The sequence below is a fragment of the Hyla sarda genome, chromosome 11 (genome assembly GCF_029499605.1).
Source record: "Hyla sarda isolate aHylSar1 chromosome 11, aHylSar1.hap1, whole genome shotgun sequence".
Classification (NCBI taxonomy): Eukaryota; Metazoa; Chordata; class Amphibia; order Anura; family Hylidae; genus Hyla; species Hyla sarda.
Genome location: NC_079199.1, coordinates 88,674,693 through 88,691,792, shown reverse-complemented (window position 1 = coordinate 88,691,792; position 17,100 = coordinate 88,674,693). Strand labels below are relative to the sequence as shown.

General features: G+C 41.9%; 1 protein-coding gene and 1 long non-coding RNA gene across 4 annotated transcripts in view; one reads left to right on the top strand and one right to left on the bottom strand.

Annotated features, from left to right (window-relative positions):
* The window catches only part of PRPF3 (pre-mRNA processing factor 3), a 32,750-nt gene extending 24,097 nt beyond the window's left edge, over positions 1 to 8,653 (top strand). For both annotated transcript variants that reach the window (XM_056546355.1, XM_056546356.1), the window contains exons 14-16: positions 4,072 to 4,155; positions 5,314 to 5,375; positions 7,583 to 8,653. In XM_056546355.1, coding sequence (XP_056402330.1) covers positions 4,072 to 4,155; positions 5,314 to 5,375; positions 7,583 to 7,729 — 293 coding nt within the window. In that variant the 3' untranslated portion in view covers positions 7,730 to 8,653. The remainder of the gene's footprint in view (positions 1 to 4,071; positions 4,156 to 5,313; positions 5,376 to 7,582) is intronic.
* Positions 1 to 17,100, bottom strand: part of LOC130295526 (uncharacterized) — a 38,101-nt gene that overhangs the window by 10,844 nt on the left and 10,157 nt on the right. For both annotated transcript variants that reach the window (XR_008848874.1, XR_008848873.1), the window contains exon 3: positions 5,238 to 5,337. This is a non-coding gene — a long non-coding RNA (uncharacterized LOC130295526). The remainder of the gene's footprint in view (positions 1 to 5,237; positions 5,338 to 17,100) is intronic.

Below are 17,100 nucleotides of genomic sequence, written 5' to 3'. Positions count from 1 at the left end.
AAGCTCATAAATATAGAGGGAATTCATCATTTACCTCTTTTGTAAGTAATGTTCTTATGTGCAACCAATTTGTCAGTCACACAATGTTTACTGAATTTGTATTTATGTATTTGATTAACTTATCAGAGCAACAAGAGCTTGAATATCCCTGTTGACTGTAAGTGTGCTCCAGGTTGAAGTCACATTGTGTAAATTGTATAAAAAAAAGTTGCAGTATGTCAATGATACTTAAAGGGGCACTCCGCTGCTCAGCGCTTGGAGCAAACTGTTCCGAATGTTGGAGCCAGTGTCGGGAGCTCGTGCTGTCATAGCCACGCCCCCTCATGATGTCACACCCCCTCCATACATTAAGGGGGCAGGGCTATGCCACGAGCTGCCGGCTCCAGCGTTCGGAACAGTTTGTTCCAGACGCTGAAGCAGCAGAGTACCCCTTTAAGCCAGAGAATATTTACCAACTAAAGAATGGGGAACAAAGTCACAATTTTTTGAGCAATGAAGCAATGGCGCAAAAACTTTCTAAAATAAAAGCGTCACTTTACAAATATTCATAGTGAAGAGCTCTTCATTTAAAATGTATTCCAGATGCTCTGCTTAAATTTAATGTTCACACATTGGAAATTCTGCATAAAGATGTGGAATTCCGGCCAAAGGATGCGGATATGGAATTCCACATCTTTCTGCATATATGTGGAATTTCTGTGGAATTCATGAGACATTCCGCATCAATTCCCCTCCACTGAAAATGGGGCTTTTCTTTCTTTTTGTAAAATTTTGTGCGGAATCTGCACAAATTCTGCATCCATACTGCATTTTGCAGAGAATAAAAAGTCCCAATCACTTCAATGAGCTTCCGCATCCGAATTCCGCATTAATTTTGGACAGGACCTTGATTTATACGGAATGCAGAATTTCCACAGCAGAAAGACCGATGCGGAAATTCTGCAGTGTGAATAAGACTGTGGAATCCCATTGAAGTTCATAAGGTTGTTAACACAGGCAGAAATTTGTGCTGAAATTCTGATGTGTGAACACAGCCTTACACAAAGTTGTAGTAGTTAAAGGGGTTCTCCACTAGAAAACGTATATATTTTTTTTTAAATCAACTGGTGCCAGAAAGTTAACCCCTTAACGACGCAGGACATATATTTACGTCCTGCGCCAGCTCCCGCGATATGAAGCGGGATCGCGCCGCGATCCCGCATCATATCGCGTGGGTCCCGGCGCTAATCAACGGCCGGGACCCGCGGCTAATACCACACATCGCCGATCAAAGCTGACCGCCGCTTCTAAAGTGAAACTGAAAGTATCCCGGCTGCTCAGACGGGCTGTTCGGGACCGCCGCGGTGAAATCGCGGCGTCCCGAACAGCTGATCGGACACCGGGAGGGCTCTTACCTGCCTCCTTGGTGTCCGATCGACGAATGACTGCTCCGTGCCTGAGATCCAGGCAGGAGCAGTCAAGCGTCGATAATGCTGATCACAGGCGTGTTAATACACGCCTGTGATCAGGATGAGAGATCAGTGTGTGCAGTGTTATAGGTCCCTATGGGAGCTATAACACTGCAAAAAAAATTTAAAAAAATAGTGTTAATAAAGGTCATTTAACCCCTTCCCTAATAAAAGTTTGAATCACCCCCCTTTTCCCATAAGAAAAATAAAAGTGTAAAAAAAATAAATAAATAAACATATGTGGTATCGCCGCGTGCGTAAATGTCCGAACTATAAAAATATATCATTAATTAAGCCGTACAGTCAATGGCGTACGCGCAAAAAAATTCCAAAGTCCAAAAAAGCGTATTTTGGTAACTTTTTATAACATTAAAAAATGAATAAAAAGTGATCAAAATGTCAGATCAAAACAAAAATCATACCAATAAAAACTTCAGATCACGGCGCAAAAAATGAGTCCTCATACCGCCCCGTACGTGGAAAAATAAAAAAGTTATAGGGGTCAGAAGATGACATTTTTAAACGTATACATTTTCCTGCATGTAGTTATGATTTTTTCCAGAAGTGCGACAAAATCCAACCTATATAAGTAGGGTATCATTTTAACCGTATGGACCTACAGAATAATGATAAGGTGTAATTTTTACCGAAATATGCACTGCGTAGAAACAGAAGCCCCCAAAAGTTACAAAATTACGTTTTTTTTTTTCCGTTTCGCCGTGCATTTTTGGGTAAAATGACTAATGTCACTGCAAAGTAGAATTGGCGACGCAAAAAATAAGCCATAATATGGATTTTTAGGTGGAAAATTGAAAGGGTTATGATTTTTTAAAGGTAAGGAGGAAAAAACGAAAGTGCAAAAACGGAAAAACCCTGAGTCCTTAAGGGGTTAAACAGATTTGTAAATTACTTCTATTAAAAAAAATCTTAATCCTTCCAGTACTTATCAGCTGCTGTTATGATTAGTGTTCAGCGGCATAGGCCATATTCTAATTCGCGATATTTCGCGACTATATGGTCGACTATTCGTCATATATTTGCTAAATTTGCATATTCGTAATATTAGCGTTTTTTTCACATATGTGAAAATTCGCGTTGGCGAAAATTAGCATATGCGAAAATTTGCAAATGTGACAATTAGCATATGCAAAAATTTGCATAAGCGAAAATTCGAGCACCAGTCTAGCACAGTAGTATTAGAGCCTTCTTTACACCACACAAGCTGGAAGCAGAGAGGGGTGATCACTGTGATGTGTACTGTGAAAAAAAATAAAAATAAAACGAATATTCGTAATTACGAATATATAGTGCTATATTCGCAAATATGCGATATTGGCAAATAAAATTCGCATTGCGAATATTCGCAAGCAACGCTAGTTATGATCCACAGGAAGTTCTTTTCTTTTTTAATTTCCTTTCTGTCGGACCACAGTGCTCTCTGCTGACACCTCTGTCCATTTTAGGAACGGTCCAGAGCAGGAGAGGTTTGCTATGGGCTATATGCTCCTACTCTGGACAGTTCCTAAAATGGACAAAGGTGTCAGCAGAGAGTGTTGTGGTCAGGCAGAAAGGAAATTCAAAAAGAAAATAACTTCCTGTGGATCAAACAGCAGCTAAGTACTGGAAGGATTGTTTTTCCATTGGAGTACCCCTTTTAAGGGTCTTATTCACACATACAGTACCCTGCACATATTTGATGTGCAGGATTTGAAGCTGTGTTCATTCTTGTAGTTTACATTACTTCTGGCATGTCAGAAGTTTTGTTTGGTGGGTGTACGCTGTTGAGACCTGTTCCAATCTCTAAAATGAACAGCAGGGATCAGTCTCCTCACCCGGTCAAAACCTCTGACATGTTGCTATAACGGGTCATGATTCTTTTTTTGTTTTTTATAAATAGACGGGTACCCTTTTAAATCCAGAACTTACTATTTATGTTTGGCAAAGGGCATCACTCTTTGATCAGATGGAGACTCCACGGATCCACACCAAGCTACAGAAGTGATCCACAGTGCTTTACGTCAGGACCTGCCACTACTAGATTTATAGATAATATTGTGTCTGTTACTGGTGGCTATGGTTAGGCATTCATAGCCTTTGGGGCTGAGCTCCAGAGAGCCTCAATAACAGGCACAGCTACTTTTAAGTATGGCACCGTGCCTGGTTAAATGAATAGAGGGAATGTCTCACTCATCTGTTGGTCTATTCAGTCACCTGATCAGTGCAGTTTTCATAGGAAGTGCTGGGAAACTGACCCCTACCAATCTGATGTTGCTGGCTTGTCCTATACTATCCTAAAAAAACATTAAAGTGGTACTCCACTCCCCAGTGTTTGGAACATTTAGTTCTGAACGCTGGGTGCGGGCTTCAGTGGTCACCACGGCCCCTTAGTGTCGTCACGCCCTGCCCCCTCAATGCAAGTCTATGGGAGGGGGCGTGACACCCCTCCCATAGACTTGCATTGAGGGGGCGGGGCGTGGTGACCCCGAAGCCCGCACCCAGCATTCGGAACTAAATGTTCCGAACACTAGCGAATGGAGTACCCCTTTAAACCCTTTTTTAGTTTTTTTTTCTGTCACTACAACCCTCAGGACTGAAGTCATCATTGTAATTTTGTATTTTATAGGACCCAAAGCGCAGAAGAAATTTAAACGTCTTATGCTGAGCAGAATAAAATGGGACGAACAGACGTCAAATCCCAAGGCAGATGGTGAGTGTTTATCCATATTAGTGTATGCAGAAGGACTTGCAGAAGAAATAGGAGCCAAAGTTTTTAATTAAATCAAATAATGGAAAATAGTAGTGAACTGTGCAATGTTATATAGTCATAGTCTGTATTGGAGAAGGAGCAGGAGGAAAAAACTGAACCTTTTGAATTGATCGCAATCCAGACCATTAAACACAAATGTGTCAGAGAGAAGTGCCAAAAGGCACAATGTTTGACAGACTTCCAATAACGTGTTTCGGAGGGTATCTCCTCCTTCATCAGATAGGCAGTATGCCAGTCTGATGAAGGAGGAGATACCCTCCGAAACACGTTTTTGGTAGTCTGTCAATAAACATAATGCCTTTTGGCACTTCTCTCTGACACATTTGTGTTTAATGGTCTGGATTGCAATCAGTGCCTTCAAAAGGTTCTGTTACCCCCCCCCCCCCCTGCAATTGTATGGGAGAAGATTCTAGCCTCTCCCATTGGACCCTGAGCCTTGCATTTTGCTTCCTGTTCTACTCCAGTACCCTAAAGGGGTGATATGCCTGTTTTTAAATCTATTTGGTGAGCACCAAATTTAAAGAGTCTACGCCACCCTGCCCCTGTTGGGACCTTGGTGCCTGGGATAATCCACGAGGCGCTGTCCTCTCTCTCTCCCCTCCTTTTTCTCTCTCTTTCTCCATAGTCTGTATTAGGGCATGTTCACAGTACCCATGTGCAGATGGTTCAAGAAAACCGCAAAACCTATTTACTCCTATGAGAGATGGGGAACCACAAGATAAAAATTGACTATAGTGAAGCTACCATTGACCTCAATTGGAGGTTTAGGACAGATGACCCTGTGCTGACCGTGGCTCAGAGAAAGACATTACATCTATTGGCAGCAGTTGTTTTTTTTTTTTTTTTTTCTGACTTTATTCAGCTTAGAGCTATGTTTCCCAACCAGTGTGCAAGACTACAACTCCCAACATGCCCCAATAGCCGAAGGCAAAAACTAGGTGATAAACTTGGCGTTTGTGTCATACTCCACTCACTCAGGTCCTTCACTTGACACTGGGCATAGTTTAAGCATTTTAACCTACTTGTTTATCTGCGTGTGATGAATTTTCTTTATAAATGTAGGGTTAAGAATGTTCTTTTATTTTTTGTCCCTTCTAGATGGTGATGAGTCAGATGAGGAAACTGTAAAAAAATCAAACAAGTGCTCTTTAGTGTGGGAGGTGAGTCCCCGATTATGGACTGTGTTACTGTCTAATTGTTGTCAGTAATGAAAATGGACCGGTCAATGACGAGATACAGTGAGGAACATTTACTACTGACACATATTAGGCTGGGAAGCCAGTCTCTCTACGGAGTGTAGCTTTTGTCTTGTGACTCCTTAAAGGGGTACTCCGGTGGAAAACAATCTTTTAAATCAACTGGTGCCAGAAAGTAAAACAGATTTGTAAATGACTTCAATCCTTCAATCCTTCCATGAATGACTTCAATCCTTCCATGAAATTTCAATCCTTCCAGTACTTATCAGCTGTTGTATAATACAGAGAAAGTTCTTTACTTTTTGAATTTATTTTCTGTCTGACCACGGTTCTCTCTGCTGACACCTCTGTCCATGTTAGGAACTGTCCGGAGCAAGATACATTTGCTATGGGGATTTGCTTCTAGTCTGGACAGTTCCTGACCTGGACAGAGGTGTCAGCAGAGAGCACTGTGGTCAGACAGAAAAGAAATTCAAAAAGAAAAGAACTTCCTCTGTAGTATACAGCAGCTGATAAGTACTGGAAGGATTGGCATATCTAGAAGTAATTTACAAATCTGTTTTACTTTCTGGCACCGTTTGATATAAAATATATATTGTTTTTCCACCGGAGCACCCCTTTAAGGGCCTTATTCATACATACAGTACCCTGCGCATATTTGATGTGCAGGATTTGAAGCTGTGTTCATTCTTTTAGTTTACATTGAAATCTGCAGCTACAAATACTCAAAGGGTACTGTACATGTAAATACACCCCAAAGCGGGCTATGATTAGTGGCCTATACATTGATACCTTGCACTCTGCACTACACAGTGAATGGGACCAGAAGCTCTGCATTGTTTATTGCAATTTTTCTCGACCAGGGTGCCTCCAGCTGTTGCAAAACTACAACTCCCAGCATGCTGGGAATTGTAGTTTTGCAACAGCTGGGGGCACTCTGGTTGGGAAACACTGATTTATTGCATAGTGGTGGTGCCCGGTTTTACTTGCAGTACCCTGGTGCCACCTCCATACAATGAACGGTGCATGGCATCTGGCCCCGTTCACTTTGTAGTGCAAAGTGTCTGCATCCCGCTAATCAACAATGGCCTATTGTGTAAATAGGCTATGAATCTTATAGTCCTAGAGAACACCCTATAACTGGGCAGTTTGGCTACTCAGTAGTAAAGGAAGGACTGACTGGAAAACTACAACTCCCAGCATGCCCGGACAGCCAAGTGGCACTTCTAAAGAAAACTAAGATTGGATATGGATATTTACTTTGATTTAGTCACTGTCATTATGGAAAACAAGCCGGGAGAAGTACGTGCTCAGCGCGCTCTTTCCCAGCTCTGTGTCATGTGATCGAGACAAACTGGCCATGTAAGTCTATGAACGTGTCTCGATCGTGTGACACAGGCAGGGGCGTGGAAGTAGGGAAATGAGTATACAGCAGCACAGACTTCTCCCGGCCTGTTCTCCTGAGCAGCGGAGGCCTGAACACTCAGACCACCAAGATGATGTTAAAGGGGTACTCCGGTGGAAAACAACTATTTATTTATTTATTTATTTATTTTTATCAACTGGTGCCACAAAGTTAAACAAATATGTAAATTACTTCTATTAAAAAAGTCTTAATGCTTCCAGTACTAATCAGCTGCTGTATGTTCCAGAGTTCTTTTCTTTTTGAATTTCTTTTCTGTCTGACCACATTGCTCTCCGCTGACACCTCTGTCCACGTCAGGAACTGTCCAGAGCAGGAGAGGTTTGCTATGGGGATTTGCTCCTGCTCTGGACAGTTCCTGATATGGACAGAGGTGTCAGCAGAGAGCACTGTGGTCAGACTGGAAAGACATTCAAAAAGAAAAGAATTTCCCTTTGTAGTATACAACAGCTGATAAGTACTGGAAGGATTAAGATTTTGAATAAAGTCATTTACAAATCTGTTTAACTTTGTGGCACTAGTTGATGAAAAAATGTTTTACCCCTTTTTTTTATTTTTATTTTTTTCCCAACAGATATTACTTTTCCCCAAATCAGGGCCATTGAGCATTATATTAGAGATTACAGACTAGACATTTACCAGAGATCAAATGTGGTTTTCAGTAGCGTCATGTTACATGTCTGCTCTGCTGTCTTTATCGACTCTATTTAATGCCTCATAATAATCAATACTACCGGGTCATTTTCAGGGAACGGCCAAAGAACGCAGTTTCGGGGATATAAAATTCAAACAATGCCCCACAGAAAACATGGCCCGGGAACATTTTAAGAAGCACGGGGCCGAGCACTACTGGGACCTGGCACTGAGTCAGTCAGTTTTGGAAACAGCTGACTGAGCTCCATTTTGAGTTCTAGACAGATTTACCAAGGTTGTACTTCCTCCCCAAAAAAACACAAGCAGGGACTTTGGACTGCGGACAATATCTGATCATCTCCTACCCCCTCCCTGAGGTGCGGTCATCCCCACCCCAGTCACCGGACCTTCACTCAAGCAGATAACAACTTTGACTTCTGGATTACTAAAAATTGAATTTTCCTCTGAATACTGCTGTGGACCCATCACCCTAAGACATTCTAAAGCTTTTGTAATAGCCACGGTGGTCAGTGAATTTACACTGAGAACATATTTGTCTTCAATTTAATGGTTGATCTTCATTTTTTTTTTTTTTTTTTTTTCTGAAAGCAAATGTGCTGTAAGTTCTTTCTAGTGATGTGAAAGATGCATTGTATAAACATCCTCAGCCAAAAGGCTTTCGAGCCACGTTGTTGAGCAGCTGCCCTGATACTTAGGTCATTGTTTCCCAACCAGGGTGCCTCCAGCTGTTGCAAAACTACAACTCCCAGCATGCCCGGACAGCCTTCGGCTGTCCGGGCATGCTGGGAGTTGTAGCTTTGCAACAGCTGGAGGCGCCCTGGTTGGGAAGCGCTGGCTTAGGCAATGCTAAAATTCCATAGTGGAAGAGCTCCTTTTTGGTGTAAGGCTATGTTTCCACTTATTTTTTTTTTTTTGGCTGTTTTTGAGCCTTATTTTTACGTTCCGACAGCTAATTTGCAAATGAGATGTTATCCCGGGCCATAGTGCGTGCCAAAGTATGGATGTATTTTGGCAGGTAAATTGCCCAAAACAAGTTTCCTGCACTTAAATTTATGTCTATAACAATTATAGATGTAAAATTTATATTGAGTGAGAAGTAAAAATTACCCTCTTTGGGTTTTTGGGGGGTTTATGGCTCTAAAAAAAAAAAAAAAATAAAATAAAATCTGCACATAGCCTTACAGTACTCCAAATTCCATGCATCTATTTACACAGCCATACAATTAAATGATAAAATCCTGGCCGCTTACAGCGGCCTCCAGGGGGAGCTCACTGCATACAGATCTTACAGTGTATTACAACAATAGTTACTTTATAAGACTCTGCCCTTTTCACTTAATAAACTTGATCCGAGAGAACCCTTTTAATATTTAAAAGATATATACAGACTTTTATCAAGCGCAGGGAGAGCCATACAAAGCGTGTGTCTTCAGAAAAAAAAAACTTACAAAATGTACTGAAGGTAAGGCTTTTATTTTTTTATTTTTTTTTGTTTCTTTTGTAAAGCGAAGCCTTACTTGTATTGCTGAAAGTAACATCTTGTCTTTGGTGCAAAGAGAATTAAACACAAAAGACTAAACCTGAGTCAATTGTTCTATTTCTTTTACTTCCCAGTATGTGGTTCTCATATAAACCTTCTCTTTTAACTGTATATTTGTAGGTGTGCCAATATAGTTCATTGTAAACCTTCACGGGTTTTTATCTTTATTTGGAATATTCCTAATTTCGCTTGTATACAGTGGGGCAAAAAAAAAAAGAGGCCTGTAATTTTCATCATAGGTATATCTCAACTATGAGAGACATAATGAGGAAAACAAATCACATTGTCTGATTTTTAAAGAACTTATTTGCAAATTATGGTGGAAAATAAGTATTTGGTCACCTACAAACAAGCAAGATTTCTGGCTCTCACAGACCTGTAACTTCTTCTTTCAGAGTCTCCTTTGTTCTCCACTCATTACCTGTATTAATTGCATCTGTTTGAACTTGTTATCAGTATAAAAGACACCTGTCCACAACCTCAAACAGTCACACTCCAAACTCCACTATGCCCAAGACCAAAGAGCTGTCGAAGGACACCAGAAACAAAACTGTAGACCTGCACCAGGCTGGGAAGACTGAATCTGTAATTGGCAAGCAGCTTGGTGAGAAGAAATCAACTGTGGGAGCAATTATTGGAAAATGGAATACATACAAGACCACTGATAATCTCCCTCGATCTGGGGCTCCACGCAAGATCTCACCCCGTGGTGTCAAAATGGTCACAAGAATGGTGAGCAAAAATCCCAGAACCAAACGGGGGGACCTAGGGAATGACCTGCTGAAAGATGGGACCAAAGTAACAAAGGCCACCATCAGTAACACACTACACCTCCAGGGACTCAAATCATGCAGTGCCAGATGTGTCCCCCTGCTTAAGCCAGTACATGTCCGGGCCCATCTGAAGTTTGCTAGAGAGCATTTGGATAATCCAGAAGAGTTTTGGAAGTATGTCATATGGTCCGATAAAACCAAAGTAAAACTTTTTTGGTTAAAACTCAACTTGTCATGTTTGCTGAATTGCTTCCAAAGAACACCATACCTACTTGAAAGCATTTGGGTGGGGGAAATCATCATGCTTTGGGTCTGTTTTTCAGCAAAGGGACCAGGATGACTGATCTGTGTAAAGGAAAGAATGAATGGGGCCATGTATCATGAGATTTTGAGTGAAAACCTCCTTCAATCATCAAGGGCATTGAAGATGAAACAGGGCTGGTTCTTTCAGCAGGACAATGATCCCAAACACACCGCCCGGGCAACGGAGTGGCTTCCTAAGAAGCATTTCAAGGTCCTGGAGTGACCTAGCCAGTCTTCAGATCTCAACCCCATAGAAAACCTTTGAAGGGAGTTGAAAGTCCGTGTTGTCCAGCGACAGCCCCAAAACATCACTACTCTAGAGGAGATCTGCATGGAGGAATGGGCCAAAATACCAGCAACAATGTGTGAAAACCTACAGACATAGCGGGAGATTTATTAAAACCTGTGCAAAGGAAAAGTTGCCCATAGCAACCAATCATATCCCTTCTTTCATTTTGCAGAGGCCTTGTTAAAAATGAAAGAAGCAAGCTGATTGGTTGCTATGGGCAACTGGACAACTTTTCCTTTGCACAGGTTTTGATAAATCTCCCCCATACAGAAAATGTTTGACCTCTGTCATTGCCAACAAAAAGTATATAACAAAGTATTGAGATTAATTTTTATTAACCAAATACTTATTGTCCACCATAATTGGCAAAATCTTTAAAAATCAGACAGTAATTTTATGTATTTTTTTCTCATTATGTCTCTCATAGTTGAGGTATACCTATGATGAAAATTATAGGCCTCTCATGTTTTTAAGTGGGAGAACATGCACAATTGGTGGCTGACTAAATACTTTATTTTCCCCACTGTATAACCACTCTCCCTGGCTCAGACTGTGTAAGGACACACTGTTAGACAGTCCAACTGATGCAAACACATCAGACAGTTGTGGGGGCACTGGTTAGAAGGGTATTCCAGTGCTCAAAAACTTCTCCCCGTGTCGTGAGGGGGTCCGATCTCTGGGACCCTCTCGACCACACCCCTATATACACACACACGATTTCCAGAATACGAACCAACTCTCCCTGCAGCATGGAGCAGTGGGTCGGCACGTCTTCCATGCATTTTCTATGTGAGCTCCAGAGATACCTTAGCACTTTTGGAGGTTGGATGGAAATGCAGTTGCGGGAGTTCGGGGGCACTCATTGGACAACCCACAGTGCAATTGCTGGGGTCCGATGTGTGAAGGTAGCGGCCAGAGGTCTCTTAACATCCTCTGTACTCCTCTCCCGGGTATCAGTTTTATAAAGTCTGGCAACAGGCAGGCAGTACAAGTAAATCAACAATGTTACTAAACAGTGATATACTATTGCAAAGAACTGAACAGTAATGACTATCAAAATGGAAACTTAAAAAAAAAAAAAAAAACCTAAGTCCCTGCCATAATAAAAAATTAGAATACCCACCCCCCCTTCCCACTTTACAAAAAAAATCTGCAATTGCTGCAAGCAAAAATGTCAGAAATAATAAAATATAGACCCAAATATATCAAACTGTGAGAGGAAAAACTGAAGAGATTTTCCCACAGCAACCAATCACAGCCCAGCTTTCACTTTACCAGAGCTTGTTAGCTGAGCTGTGATTGGTCGCTGTGGAAAAAGCTCTCCACTTTTTCTCTCACACAGTTTGATAAATCTGGGCCATAGTGTTTATGATCTAACTATACATCACAGAGCAAAAAGAGCCCTGTATACAGCCGCATGCTGGCTATTAGTGGCGGGCCCCCCACTACTAAAATCAGATAGGGGTCACTGGGTATGGAGAGGCCTGGAGCCTGCTCCAAACACCCTTAGCGGCACTATGGCTGATTATAGCCACCGGGACCCGTGGCGAATGCCGGGCATCACTGATCGGGATGATCCCCTGCATTAACCCCTTAGATGCTGCCATCAAATTTGATAATCCTCGTCTAAAATGTGTAAAAAATCATTTAATAAAAATTAGATGGAGACATATATACATATATATCTCTATATCTATCTATCTCGGTTGCTAAGCAGAGCTGATCAGGGCCACCGCGGTGAAAACACGGTGTGCCAATCAGCAGAGAGGATGGCTGGAAGGCCCTTATCTGCCTCCTCGCCTTTCCATTGGTGCTCCTATGCTCCAGTCAGCTATGGCAGGCTGAAGCAATGGAGCTTCAATAAGACTGATCAATGCTATGCTATGGCATTGCATTGAACAGTGTATGCGAACTGAATGCATGTAATAGTCCCCTATGGGTAAGGGGAAAAAAATGTCCCTAATAAAAGTTTGAATTTCTCATTTAAAAATATATGTAAACAAAAACAAACGTGATATCACTCATTTTGTAAATGTCCAAACTATTAAAAAAAATGTTAATTAAACCTCATGGTCAATGGTTTATACGTAAAAAAATTAAGTCCAGAATTTGGTCACTTTGTATACCCTAAAAAAAAATATGCATAAAAAAAAGTGATCAAAAAAGTCCCATGAAAACAAAACTAAACTAGAGATCACGGCGCAAAAAAATGAGCCCTTACACATAAAATAAAGTTATAGGGGTCAGAAGAGGAAAGTTTTAAATGTGCAAATTTTTGTACAAAAAGTTATACATTTTTTTTAAAAGTAAAACAAAACAAAACCTTTAAAAGTTTGGGTATAGTTGTAACCGTATGGACCTACAGAATAAAGATAATGTGTCATTTTTACCAAAAAGTGCACTGCGTAAAAGCGGAAGCCCCCAAAAGTTACAAAATGGCATTTAGTTTTTATAATTTTGCCGCACAAACAAATTTTCTTTCGGTTTCACGTAGATTATGTGGTGCAATTATTGATGTCATTACAAAGTAAGATTGGTAGCGCAAAAACAAGCCCTCATATGGGTCTGTAGGTGGAAAATAGCAAACGTTATGATATTTAGAAGGTGAGGTGGAAAAAATGAAAAAACAGAGTCCTTAAATGGGCACTGTCACCAAACTGTTTTTTTTTATATGTTGTAGTACTTATGTACTACAACATATCTCTAATATACATTAATTATTTATTTTTTCTTCATTAAAATTGTTTAATTTACCTTTTGAAAACCGTCCACTAGGGGTCTCCCTCCTAGTAGCCGGCTGCAGGCTGGCGTGAAGTCATGCATGAATTCGGACCGATGCCGGTCGGGCATCGGTCCGAATTCATTCAGCCTGCATTTGCTCCCTGCCTGTCAGACAGGCGGGAGCGAGCACTTTGAATAAAGAAGATGCGCGCAGGCTCCCTTGCCTTGCACGCCAACCCCGGCTCCCAGTGTGAGGTAGGACTGCCCTTCACTTTATTCACTTTCTTTTTCGGGGTGGAAAGCGGGTTGCGTTGTGGGGTTCGGGGGAGCGGGATGTGCGGCAGCTGTTTTCACCACAGCGTATCTCCAATTGTTTACCCATTACAACTCCCAGCATGCCCTGGCAGCCAATAGATGTCAGGGCAAGCTGGGAGTTGTAGTGGTGAAACAGCGGGTTGCGTGGCGGAGTTCGGGGAGCAGGATGTGCGGCAGCTGTTTTCACCTATACAGTGTGCCTCCAGTTGTTTCCCCACTACAACTCCCAGCATGCCCTGACAGCCAATAGATGTCAGGGCAAGCTGGGAGTTGTAGTGGTGAAACAGCTGGAGGCACACAATATAGGTGAACTAAGGGCGGAAGTGTCGGCCCCAGCAGGCGCGATGTCACTGATGCCTGCTGAGCACACTACCAAGCAGACAATAAGCCATTTTTAATATAGTTAAAAAAATTTAAAAAAAAGGCAGGGAGGGGGTTAGGAATAGATGGGCAATAGGCAGGGACAGAAACAAAAAAAAATGGTGGGAGCTACACTTTAAGGGGGTAAAGTTCCTCATGTTATTCTGACCATTTAAAGGGGTATTCCTAACTGGACATTAATGGCTTATTTTCATAATATGCCATAAATGTATGGATAGATGCGTGTTCCACTTCTGAGATTGCAGTTATCTCGATTCAGGCCCTCTGACCCCGTCCGGCCTGGTTGCGGCTGCTGGAGGTCGTTGGGAAGCAGAAAATAGATTTGCCGGCTGTTTTATGCAGTTTACATAATTCCTATTGATGATCATGAAGATTGCATAAACAGCATAGTGCCTCAACCTCCCGAGTTATGGCAACCAGTGCTCTGCTGTGTATGAAATTTCCATTACGCTTTATGGCAGTTGGCTTTTTTTTTCCCCCCACGATCTCTGGCTATATCAAACAGGACAGAGGAGGCCCTCAAGCTCAAAGTGTAGGACCCACATCGATCAGACCTCTGACATATGCTGCAGATTTACAGATGGGAATACCTCCTTAGGGTAGGGACACATGCAGCATATTTTACGCTTTGGGTCCGCTGGTGACCCGACCCATAGTGGGCCTCCAGCTGTTGCCACCCCCTTGCCTGCTCGCAGCGACAATCTGCCGCTCCGAGCAGCCACACAGGGGCCTGCGAGTCGCTGAGTGCACTCAGACATCGCGTGAGTCAGGTGTGCAGGAGCGGGGAGGGGTGAATGTTTGGCTGTGTTCCAACATAGTGTTTTTAACAGTTTTTTTTTTTCTTTAGAAAGCGCATGTTAAAAAGGTAATGTGGGACCACAGTTTTCCAGTACTTTCTGGGCGCTCTTTCCTGCTGCACTAGCAGTGGCAACTAGCGCATGTAGTCGTAGACTGCGTGCACTGCCGAGGCTGCTAATGCATCAGGGCAAAGCAACAATATTTGCTAACTTTTTTTATTTTTTCAGATTAATACTCGCATAGGACTGTCTAATTAAAGTGTACCTATCCGATCCCACGAGAAAAAAAAAAAAAAGTTACTCAGTACCTAATCCTGACCATGTACATCTAATTTTTATGCCTCGATCACCTATAAAAATCAATCTTTTATTAGCTCACAGTGTTAGAAATCCTCTCAGGGGAAGGGGGCGTGTCCATCCCTTGTGGTGGTGGGAGGTGATTGGTGTGTCTGCTCATGCAGCCTTTTCCATGCGTCATATCTTGTCCATGACTCATGGACAAGCCTGATGCTGCTGCAGGACTGGTTAGTGTCCCAGTAGTTATAAGGACCCCCTAGTGGTGGGATTTCCAGGAGCAATTTTATTTACTAAATATAAAAAAAAACATTTTTAACATTGAAAAAGGTCTTTAATTTTTATCAATAACAACATATAAAAGTTTTCGGATCTGACAGTGCCCATTTAATTGGACTAGCCCTGCCTTAATAATGCATGCTGTCAATCAGTCAGCAGCAATTGCTAAGGCATTAGCATAAGAATAAAAAAAAACACATTTAAATTTTTTTTTATTAAAATATACAATCACCAGTCATCAATGTAGTGCATACAATGTATGCCTTCTACTCTAAGACTAAGCTGTGCCTGTGGCCTCCTGCTCTTACATGGGAAACCCCGTTCAGAGCAGGAACTCCTAGTTCTTATACAGTAAACGGCAGTGTGCTGTTTAGTGTATGGCCAGTGGAGGTAAGTAGTGATGCTATGCATCACTGCTTAACTCCTTACACTCTGTGGGCCTGGCACTTTGCGACCAACCCTTGGGGTGTAGGAGTCACAGTTTTGCTGTGTGTTAGCAGCAGGTTTCACGCACCTAAATCTATCTCAATATGGGGGACATTTATCAATAATGTTGTTTGTAGGTGTTTAGCTCACATTCGTCATGGTCTTTTTAACGTCTGCATTTGATAAATTTGTCTCTTGGACCATTCTCCTGAAAATAGCCCTACATCACACCACAATTCCCGGGAGGGTGTGTCTTAGCGTTTAAGAGTGTTAAAGACTTTTTGACCTTGATTGTTGCCTATGTCATTTTTTTGTGGTAAATTGGGCTAAACAATTTCAATAAAGACTGTGGCAATGTGTGAACAGTTACCATATAATCATATAATAGAGAAAGCAGGTGTTTGGCACAGCACTACAATTTTACCCAGCAAGGGGCGATATTCAGGTGTGAAGCCTGGATCCTTACGCAGAAGCTACATAGGTGGGGTGCTGATTCCGTTATGGCACAATACGCTTTATGAAAATATGTATAAACAAGATGAAAGAATCGCACTCCCCACCTGTGGAGACAATGATACTTCTTTATTGCTGAAACTTGACAAAGAAAGTGACAGCATGCAGTGGGTAAGGACGCCGGGACGCTCCCAGCAATGATGACCGCTGTTTCGTAGGATCCACCTACTTCTTCAGATCATGCCTCCTGTCGACGTCAGTACCGGTTATAGACCTGTGGAAGCTGACGTCACCAGGTAGGCGTGTAACAAAAGGTGCTAGTGAATTCAAAACAGGGTTAACACAACACAACACAATGCAATGCAAATAAAAGTATTACATAAATATGGTGAGATTAAAGAAATACGTCCAGGTCTAGTTTGTCATTTAAACCTAATCTGCTTTGCGCGTCTGTGCGGAGGATCCACTTAGCCTCCGCACAAAGTAGTGCTTTTTTCCTATCCATACCTTCTTTCAGTAGGATCTGTTGGATCCCAAAAAACGTCATACATTTAGGATTACTGCCATGCATGGAATGGAAGCGGAAGTTCACAAAGTAGTGCTGCCCTGTGAACGTCCGCTTCTTTATTCACTTGGATCAGGAAAGGGCTCTCCAAGAGTAATTGAACACTTTCAAGAGGTCCATGGCAGTAATCTTGAATGTATGAAGTTTTTTGGGATCCATCAGATCCTACCGAAAGAAAGTATGGATAGGAAAAGTGCTAAGTGGATCCTCCGCACAAACGCGCAAGGCAGATTATCTTTAAATGACAAACTAGACCTTGGCGTATTTCTTTAATCTTACCTATTTATGTAATACTTGTATTTGCATTGCATTGTGTTGTGTTAACCCTGTTTTTAATTCACTAGCACTTTTTGTTACACGCCTACCTGGTGACGTCAGTTCCCACAGGTCTATAACCGGTACTGATGTTGACAGGCAGGATCTGAAGAAGTAGGTGGATCCTACAAAACAGCTGTCATCATTGCTGGGAGCGTCCC